Below are 10,443 nucleotides of genomic sequence, written 5' to 3' on the forward strand. Positions count from 1 at the left end.
TTGAGTTTCTTTGAGTTTCATTCCGGACTATTCTCCATCCCAGTTACCTTTTATTTAGCTCCTTTAAAGGAAGAGAAAAAATGTCCTTATCTACCTTATTTTTCCTTGTAATTTTTGCTGCTTCAGAGAGAATCTGGGTTTTCCAAAAGAAAAGTATCAGAACCACTCCTGAAGGAGCTTGGTTCAGATCTGTTAAGCAGGGGCAAATGACCTGTTTTAACTTTCCTTTTGAGGTGAATATCCTGACGAAAAGACCACAGAATATATGCAGTTACAGTATTTGGCATTTATACAACACAAATTTCCCTTGAAGGATGTCCTCCTCCTTCTTAAAAACTTATACTAGAGGCAAGAAGGTGGTAAAAGTTGCAAGGGTATGAGCTTTATTTTTTTAGGAGAAAAGAACCCCTTTTCTTAAAAGAACCAAAACATCAAATACATTATGAGAGCAGAGGAGCTTTTAAGCTTATCGAGCTTGTGAAATTTATTTTGGGGTATATACCTAAAGCCTAATTCTTGCGCTAATCTTGAACCCTGGGGAAAGAAAGGATTGGAGAGACATTTGTAGCTATTCAGAAATGTTCATATTTCCTTGCTGGTGTCCCAGCTTTCTGTACAATTTACAGTGATAAATCTGTTGTACATCAACTGGGTGGCAAGTGGTTTTTACGTGCAGATGGAAAAACATTTATGAACAGGAAAAGTAATGTTAGTTAGCAAAGAAACACCAGTGGTAGAGCTTTTACCTCTACACCTTCTAGTCACTCTGGAAGAGAAGTGGGTTTGTCATCTGGATCCAAAAGTCTATGGGGTGCAACCTCTTCTGGAGGATGTTTTGTACTTATCTGTGAATAAAACCTCACTCATTTGGACAGGACTAAAGAACGTGAGCAAACTGAAGTGTGGTTTTAAGGAGAAAAAATGCACGTGAATATTTCCATGTTTTATCTTCTCAGCATGAATTTAATGTATTTTGATAATGAATCAAAACTTGCTCTAAGAAATCATCCTGGGAAATGGTTAGGAAAAAGGTGATTTATATTTAAGTCACAGTCCTGTCAAACAAGAGATTGCATTGCACAGTAAAATACTGCTAACAACATCTTTCTTTTTAATGAACTGAAAATTGTTTTACAAACTAAACCTGCTAGGAACACTGGAAGTGAGGATTGCTTGGCCCATCTGGTGCTTTGGTCTCCAGAGAAAAACGGCATTAACAAGAGGTGGAGCACCCTGTTGGGGATACGTTTGTGTCCACAGGGCCTGGGATATGTTTGAGTACTGACAGAAAAAGATTCAGCTGAAATTTTATGGGACAGCACTACATGTAGCAAAGGTAATGCCTGATTTAGCACCGAAGCAGCAAAAGGCTCCATGGCCGCTTTTGAATCGTAGCACCCTCTACGAAGCTGCTGACACGTGCAAAAATACACCATGTATGTGGTAAGAATAACACCTCTCCGTCAGACTGTGTAACTGTACAACACTTGTGTAACACTGGTGGAAACAATTATGCAAGGTGTAAGAAAAGCAAGACCCTGTCTTACACAAGGGCACCTTCTCTGTCTTGCTTGGGTACTTAACTTGGGCACAAATTTTAGGTGCCCACTGAACTGGTGCTGCAGGTGATGTTTACATTCCCTATATATTGCATGAGGATAATACATGTTAGGTGTTTGGGCTTACCTGTGGAGGTATTCAGTGGCACCTCCCAGGTTTCCCACCAACTGCAAGAAGAAATTAATTGTGGCAGTTTGGCCCATGAGGAGCTTGATCTTTAATCCCAGCTTGGGTACCTTAGGTAGGTGGGCTGCATTACCCTTAAAGTCTCTGTGATGTGCATTGCCTTCAAAGGCATGGGGCAGGTAGATAGGACTGCGCACTTTACCTTCTCAGATGCCCTCAGAGCAGACGGCAGGCCTTAGGGCTTGTGCAGTTGGTATTTTTATAGTCTGGGATATGCTGAAACGTTTGCCATCATATGTATCCAGGAAACATTACACATCTGTGGTGCCGACTGCCTTTTTCCATCTTAGTTATAGGGTCATTATCAGACCAAAACCTTTCTGCAGTATTAGCCAAGTAGTGACATGCAGTCTCACAACCCATAATCCTCCCAGCAGCTCCCTGGCTGCAGCACCGGTGTGCTTGCAAGAGTAGACTGGAGGAGGACACATTTTGTGCCAAAACAGGAAAATAGGAAGGAAAGCTGATCTGGCCGATTCACAGCTTTGGGAGGGCTGTTTGACATCTTACAGAGCTGCTGCTGGGCATGCATCCTGTGGCACGCATGCTGGGCATGCATGTCACTATGTGGGGATTACCCACCAACATGTGAGCAGGGTTAAGGAGAAAAAAAACCTTCAGCAAAATTTCTGTGCCATACCAGAGCTGCCCACAAACAAAGCATTCCCCATTTGCCCTTGGGCTGGTTCCACAGTAATTCTTCTTAGCTGGAAATCCTTCCACTGCCACAAGATCACTTTTGCTAGTGTCATCAAAGATCTCCAAGCACTGCATCCAAAGCTCCTGCTCCCAAATGGCCTAACCAGTGTAAAAGTGAGGCTAATCCACCCCTAGTGAATCAGGGCTGGGGCAATGACATGTGCTACCACATGGGATCATCTCTGCAATGCTCCGGAGATCTGTCACTGCACTTCCCCTTTGTAGGATGCTTCACAACCCCGCTACCAAGAATTATCTTTACAGTCTATTGTTCACATGAGCATCTTGCGCCCCGGTGGATATGAAAACAGAGAACAGGACTAGTGCAAGTGACAGAAGTACAAAAGACTTCATAGCTTGCCCTTTCTGCCTCCCCTTGTCTTCTCCTCTCTTTTCCATCACACACAGCACCTGCTTTCCTATAGAGTTGAAGATTTTGTTTCATCTCTATTTAAAGCTGCTTTTCAGCTCAAGGTGCAGCCACGCACAGGATGTCTCACTGCACTAGGAGTGTGCAATGGATGTGGGGTCTGCATAAATTAAAAGCTTTCTGTAGAAATGCGAGATCATAACTATAATAAATCAGTCCTCTTGGAAAACCAGTCAGCAGGTTTTTTCACTATGACTCCTGTATTAACACTGTGCAGAGCTCTGCATGGGGGTCTTTTATTTCTCAATGGCTGAGAAGATTTAATACAGGTTTTGTTCTTAGACTACTATTTACAAAACATCTAGCAAAACCTTACCTACATCACTGTTTACTAAGAAAGATATGTGTGCAATACACATATCCACATAATCATAAAGGACATGAAGTAATTTAAGAACTTTTTTAGACATATTTATTAATCTAATTTTCTCCCTACAAAGTTCTTCCCACTTCTACTACAGGACATACTTACACAATACATATATTTAAGCAGTTTAATGTTGCTTTAAGGTTCTCCTCTCCTCTCCTCTCCTCTCCTCTCCTCTCCTCAAAAGCATCTTTCTTTGGCTGGGAAGATGACACACCTCGTCCATTATATTCTCTTGCCTTGCTACCATGGAAGTATCTGAATTTGTTTTAATTCTTGTTACAGACAGCAAGAATACCCATCTGTTGTAAATCCAGAGGGAGACTTTCAGAGCCCGTCAACAGCTCACACCATGCAGTAAGTGGCCCAAAAGACATTTTGGAAAGGGATAGGGATGGCTGAGATTAGAAGATGTTATGTCAGCATAGAATGCCAAACATTAAGTGAATATTTAGCACAGGAATATATTTTATTTTTTTTCTGTCCACAGAGAAATAGCATTGTAGGAACTGGACTTTCTAGCTTTGACAAGTGGTTGACATCCATTCCAGATCCAGTAGCAGTTGCTACTAACTGAAGGGGCTTGAAATTGCATCTTCTTTTTCTCTCTACACAAACAACATTCCAATTGCTTCTTTATTATTATTCACATCATGGCAAGGTCTCCAGAAATCCTGGCATTGCATAAAAAGTCATGTCCCTCAGCAAGTGCTGGCCAAACTAAAAAGTGGAATAGCTGGGAGGGAAAGGCATGAGGCAGCTGACCAAGGTCATCTGAGAGGTCAATGGAGGATATTTGCTTTGCAGTCTTTGACATGGTCACTGCTTTCAATGGAAAGGAATGAGCCCAACATCCAAGGAACCTGCTGTCTACAGCCCTGGTGGAGTGAAGGTGGAATTTACCCCAGAGACTGAAGAGGAAAATTAAATTCATAACTGAAGAATGGCAATGCAGAAAGAGCATCCTAATCCCCGTCCTGCCTTTGATAGGTTTCTGCTGTCTTTCTTCTGTTTGTTTGTGTTGGAATAGCTTGTCCTGGTACAGGTTAACCTGGTTTCATGTTGCTATTCATCAGGGCTCATAGTACAACCTATCTTTTTGGCAAGAATGTTGTCTTAACACTTTGTCTGTCAAAGCTAAGTAAGAGACCTTTCCCAATGTGCTAAGCAGAAGAAGGAGTGCAGAATTTTCCTAAAAATGCAAAGAAACACTTCATTTCTTGCCCATACAAAGCAGGCAAAAAGCCTGATCATATCCTCAAGAGCTCATAGCTGCAGGGACATCTGCCAGCAAGAGCGCAACTAACCCGGCATACATACAAGCTCTGTCAGCCTCTGCAGATGATGAGCTCTTCCTAATCTTGCTGGACAGTATGGAAACACAGTTGGAAGAACAAGAGGGTTAGTTTTGTTTTTCTTTATTTTTTTTCCCCCCAGGTAAGTTTCCCAACCTGTGAGCCAGAAGAGGCTACTTGCTTTCAAACTTTTTCCATTTGCTTTCATGCTACCGAGAAGCTACTCTGAGCTCAGCCTGCCCAATCCTGTCTTGATCTGAGAGGCTGAGATGAAAACTATCTGCAGCCTCCAGCCTTCCTCTTCTGATCTTCTCCCTGCTCATGTTTTATTATTATACTTTGGCTTAGCAGCTTTTGCCAGACACAAAGCACTTCACAGGATCCTGAGCCGCAGGCTTGGATTGGGACAGGTGGTATCACAAATGTGTACAGAGCCACATTGCCTCCAAAGAAGCATCTGTTCCCTAGAGTCAGAGTAATCTTTTATTTGAACACACTTTACTGAGGAAATAATCAGTTGGTGGCTATTATTGATACGCAGATGCCTACTCTGATAGAGGTGGGCTCTGGTTTTATATCTTGTCTGTCCCATGGAGGTGGCCTGTGCCTCAGGGTCATCTAAGGAGGGATTAATCTTAGAGCAGTGGGAAAGACTCCATGAATGCAAATGGAGCAAGATTAATTTAAAAGTACAGCTGTTAGTGTGAGAAAAATTGAGAATTTGGCCGGTAGCAAATCTGCAATTACAGGTTTCAGGATGCTAAGGGAATTCGAGTAACTTTTCCAGTTTAAGCAATAAAGGATTCCATATCCAGCTGATGTGTTTATCACAAATGTGTTGAGTTGTCTGTTTTATCGGTTGCTCTTTAGCCTAGTATTCATAAATGACTGATACTTAATTAATTGAAGGTGGTATTACAAAAACCAATCTGCTTACAAAGGCCTCTTTTAGCCAGCAGTTGTCATATTCGTTCTGATCTCAGAGAGGTAAGTTCTAAGTTATTATCTTTTCTCAGACGAACTAGCAAATAAACATGAAAATAAACAGTAAAGGTGAAATACCTGAGAAAATGCTTTCATGCCCTTTTTTTCCCCCTCTGAGTAAGGATTGTGTTCAGAAAAAATATTCATTCTTTGTAGTGATATTTTTTTTCATTTTTCCTGATAAGGACAGCAAATTTATTGGGTTTATTGGCAAATCAGTGTCAAAACCCCAATCTCCTTCCTCATATCTGAAGTATGCAAGAAATAATCACCATGTAATCAATAATTCTGTCTACATCAATAAATAAAATGTGTGTCCCTTGCCTGGGAGTAAGGGTATGACATACTGAAGTAGATACACCCTATTATCCCCAGAACGAAGCAGATAACTAATCAGGAATGGACCCCTTCCCATGCTATCTCCCAAGTCACACCCAGGTACTGTCCTGGAAGCCTTAATTGACAAAAATTATGCTGGCACTTGTCAAAACTTGTGATTTAACAGTTTGATGACTGATGGACTGTGGTCAGACCCCAAGCACAGAAACATCATGGGTTTTGTCCTGGGCTGAGGAAACCATGAGCAATCTTGCTCCAGGACATATCTCAAAAGTCTTCATCAAATCTTCATATATCCAGCTTTGTTTTCCTGCTCCGCCACGGTCTATCTGCATGACCTTGGGCAAGTCACTCTTCTGGCTGGGCTGCAGACTGCAGCGTAGCATAGCAATAACCGTGAACAGGCTAGACACTGTCCTCAAAGCACTGGGAGCAGGCATTTTCCTGAAGTCTGGTTCACCTGGCCTTTCAGAAGAATAAACTAGCCTACAGACCCCTGAGTAGCCAGAATGAATTTTAAACCCATCTCATGCATTTGAAACCACGCTGCAGTCTGCACTCTGGATGTAAGAGCAGCTCTCTACTGCTCTGTGAGTGGAGAGACCAAGACTTCCCAACTTCCAAAGGGGCAGAGAATGTGTATTCACAGGTGTATTCAAGGATATAAGGTCTTCCCACACTACAGCAAGTAACAAACAATTAAACAATCATTACCCTTCACAGACAGATTTTTCTTTGGAAAAGCCAAACAGTTTTACTAGATTTTGGAGCCAAATAACAGCTGTTTCAAAACTGGAGCAGTGTGTATGCTCACACGGCTCCCGCAACATTCCCATGAAAGACCTGGCAAGAGCTCGCCCACAGCCAGCTTACAGCCAGCCTCACCTGAACAAATTGAACCAATCTGGCCTCTATGCAGAAGACAAGAAGAGGGACAAAGCGAGAGCTGCTTACAAGGCTTGAGGGCAAGAAAAAAATGACAGGATGTTTTTGTAGCCCCCAGACGGAGCAGGATAGGGCTTGGAACAGCTCGACATTGTCATTGTGGTTCCCAAACCAGAACAGATTGACACTTGACCCATGTCCCCTGTAGACTAAACACATCTGTGACAGCTTCGTAGTTTGTAAACCCACTGTATTGTTCTTAGAAGAATTTTATTCAATCTGAGGCCATTATCAAAAGAATAAAATAGAGCGAAATCTACCAATATTAACCAAGCAGCGTGTCCTTTGAGACAGAGAGGCAACCTAGAAGATCCTGGTGGGTCCTTATAGAGAAGGAAAGTTAGCTGAGAAAGCTCCTAAGGACATAGACTGGTAAGTGTGATTAACACTGGTCCATACTGAAAAAGTGCAGGCAGATTTGGTCCTCTCATTTGCATCCCCATTAGATCTAGCCATAATGCTCCCTTCATGTCACTACTCAAGTAAAAAGAAATAAAAAACCTTATGGCTACTGTCATAGGGGTTTAGCCTTTCCTCAGAGGTGCAAAAGTCAGTAAATAACCTGAGAGCCTGGATTAAACCCAGATTTTGGCCATGGTGTGATGGAAAGCAAGAAATGTTTGCCCAAAACTTCCTAACCCATTGTAGATGGGACAAGAGATGACAGGGATGACCTAGTGAATTAAACTACACAAAGTAGTAATTTATTCCCAGCAGCTCGTGCCAAAGAGACCGGAGGAGGTGACTCTGAGGACCCTCAATAGCTGAAGGGCAGTCCAGGTTCAGGGCTGACCACGGTCGCACAACAGAGTCCTTCGCACACCAGAAAAAGAAAAAAAGTGGCAAAGTGTGTTTCTCTTTCTGAGTAACACCAGGGACTCTCCCGATCTGCAGAAATGGGTTGTAATCATTAGGTTTTCAATGAAGTACTGTCACAGATTTTGGTGGCTTTTCCTCCCTTCACTGAGAAGTGGGTTGAAAGCTTCCTGCTCTGCCCAGCTTTGGACATAGGTACTTAAGAGCATTTATTCTTTCATCCAGAAAATGCTACACAACAACTTCTTGGGGGATTGGAGGTGCCAGCCTGGTATTTGGCAGTGCTCAGAGTAAGACATCAATGCTTTGGGAAAACCTTTCTCTGTGTCAATTATCCACCAATCACTTATTCCAATAAATCTCTAGTTCAGATCAGGTTATTTTTTTATTTTGCTTTTATCTTTAAAAAAGGAGGAGCTGTAGGCACTCTCCTAGTAAAAAAACACATTGCAAGTGACCCCATCCTAGTTTTACCAAGCTTAGTTAGGGTTTCTCTGCGCAGGAAAATTAATCTGGATTGAGAGAGTAAAATGACTATTTCTGTATAAAGCTGGTTTATAACGTTTAGTCTAGATCATCAGGGTTCTCCACTGACCTAGCTTAATCCAGACATTAAAAATAAGTAAAAAGGAAAGAAAGCACTTTAATTCTGCAATAGTGGGGTTGTCTTTTAGTGACCTAAAAGATAAAATTTGTTCAGGGGCATTTAATCCAGAGCAACTCATGTTTCTGAGCACTCAGGGCTTCCCTGAGCAGCACCAAGGACACCTTTTTCATTTCCATGCACTGAGCTCAAACATCCACAACTCTGCACAAAACAATTACTAGAGCAATGGGACCAAATCCCAACTGTGCCCCTTGACCCTTTTACTGAAGAAAAAGACCAATAAAATCAGTCTATGTCTCTGCTTCAGATTTTAGGACAGGGACTGGCTTTACTTTTTTTCCTGGTAAATGAACAGTAAGAAACGAATGATAACTTCAGGATCTGGCTGATACTTCAAGACCATTACCTCCCTCATCCCTGAGCATCTCTGAAAAAAGAAAGGAGACAGGTAACGCCAAAAAGAGCCTCTGGTTTACAAGAGGGACCAACTCCTCTTCCCTGCGGCCTGAGCCATGAGTGCCTTGTGTGCCAGTGAGTTTGTTACACTCTGTTAAGTAATCCTGCCTCTGGTGCAATGCCCGGGGGAGCATGCGGCTATGCTGTAATTCACAGAAACTTCTTTCGGCAGCCACCTGCAAACTTTACACTTTATTTGTTCATGAGAGGTTAGTCCTCGTGAACTGGATTGCTCCAAATGAGCGAGAAAGCAGATGGGTGATTGCGTGCCAGGGAAATATTCCTGACAAAATTTGTGCCAAATTGTTTATTCCTTTAATTGGAAAGACTGAAACTTCTTTCACCTTTTACTTTGTTTTGCTTTTGCTGGAAGCCTCTAGCTGATGGGATCTGTCCCAAAACTCCATCCCATCCATCAGCAGCAGAGTTAATTATTTTCACACTGAGAGAAAAAAATTCCACCTCCCTTCCCCTTCTTTGCATGCAGGTAAAGAAAAAGAAGGCAGGACACCTGAAACCACTCTTGGTCAAAACCTTCTGCTGCTTCTACGGCACTTGGAGGGGCGGAGAGATACAGGAGCTCACTGTGCAGTTGAGGAATGGCTTTACTGGCTGTATTAAGAATAAATTATCCCACCACAGCAGTCACGGTGGAAAAGGCAATAGTGAAACCCCAGCTTTCAACCCCCCACCAACCTCCTGTCCCTTTTCACCCGAGGTATTAACCCTTCGAGGCATTGCAAACACTCCCGGTGCCAAGGCTGTTCTCCACTCCCTGCTTCTCCTGGTTCGTTAGCGTACAGTTCCCCCACCCTCCCTTCTCGTACAGAACAATAGCAAGGCACCGCTTTCAGCTGCTTCCCAAGGAAAGCCCAGATCACACACATTTAGATACAGAGAGATAGATATGATAATATTTCTCTTTGCTGTTTAGGACAAGAAATGAAGTGCTGCCTCTTTAATTGGCAAAAGCATGCAGTAAGAGCATACCTTTAATTTAGTGTTGGGATAGCTCACTTGCACCCTGGCTGTTGTCTTATTGGAGAGGGCAGCCTGCCTCAGATCCTCTAGCACTGAAATAATATCATCCAGCACGCATTTCTTATCCTGATTTCTCAACACACACAGATGGGAAAAAGTATAATTATAGCCTTTGTAGTTCACCTTCATTTCCAGCACAGCTCGGTGGATCTGCAGGATCACATCAGCCTGATGCAAAATATTGCCTCCGGGTTTGGAGAGGAGAATCACCCTGCCATACCTTCCCGGGGTGTGCAAGTCCGAATACAGCTGGCTTTTGGATTGATCGAGGGAGAAAAGGCTGCTGGCTAAGCTCCTCTCGATCTTGGCCAGGCTGTGGCTGGGGGCTACCAGGCTCTCCAGGTCAGTGTCAGGCTGGAAGCGGTTGAGCAGGCTGAAGCCGAAGATGATGGTCAGGACTGCGGGCACAGTGAGGAAGAACACCGGATGCCTGCTCACGAATAAGCCCAGCTTGTAGAAAAACGACTGGAGCCCTCTGTGTATCACCTGCCGCAGCATCCTCCACCAGATCCAGCCTGCAGATGCTCCTGGCCGTCTTAGAAAGCACATGTGACATGTGTAGCTCCTTACCCCTTCCTGTCAGTTTCCCTTTCTCTCTCCCTAGCTCTCTACTACTCCTTTAAAAGACTGCAGCAAGTTGCAGCAAGACAGCCAAATATTGATCAATGGGGTGTGTGTGCGCGCGTGTGTGTGTGTCGGGGGTGGAAGGGACCGGGAA

The 10,443-nt window shown here is 43.3% G+C and overlaps 1 protein-coding gene across 1 annotated transcript in view; it reads right to left on the bottom strand.

Annotated features, from left to right (window-relative positions):
* Nucleotides 1–10,250, bottom strand: part of LOC104500465 (patched domain-containing protein 4-like) — a 25,356-nt gene extending 15,106 nt beyond the window's left edge. Inside the window, exon 1 of the mRNA XM_010144112.1 lies at nucleotides 9,675–10,250. Coding sequence (XP_010142414.1) covers nucleotides 9,675–10,223 — 549 coding nt within the window. The 5' untranslated portion in view covers nucleotides 10,224–10,250. The remainder of the gene's footprint in view (nucleotides 1–9,674) is intronic.
* Nucleotides 10,251–10,443: the final 193 nt, after the last annotated feature.

Source organism: Buceros rhinoceros, unplaced genomic scaffold (assembly GCF_000710305.1).
Source record: "Buceros rhinoceros silvestris isolate BGI_N320 unplaced genomic scaffold, ASM71030v1 scaffold15879, whole genome shotgun sequence".
Taxonomy (NCBI): Eukaryota; Metazoa; Chordata; class Aves; order Bucerotiformes; family Bucerotidae; genus Buceros; species Buceros rhinoceros.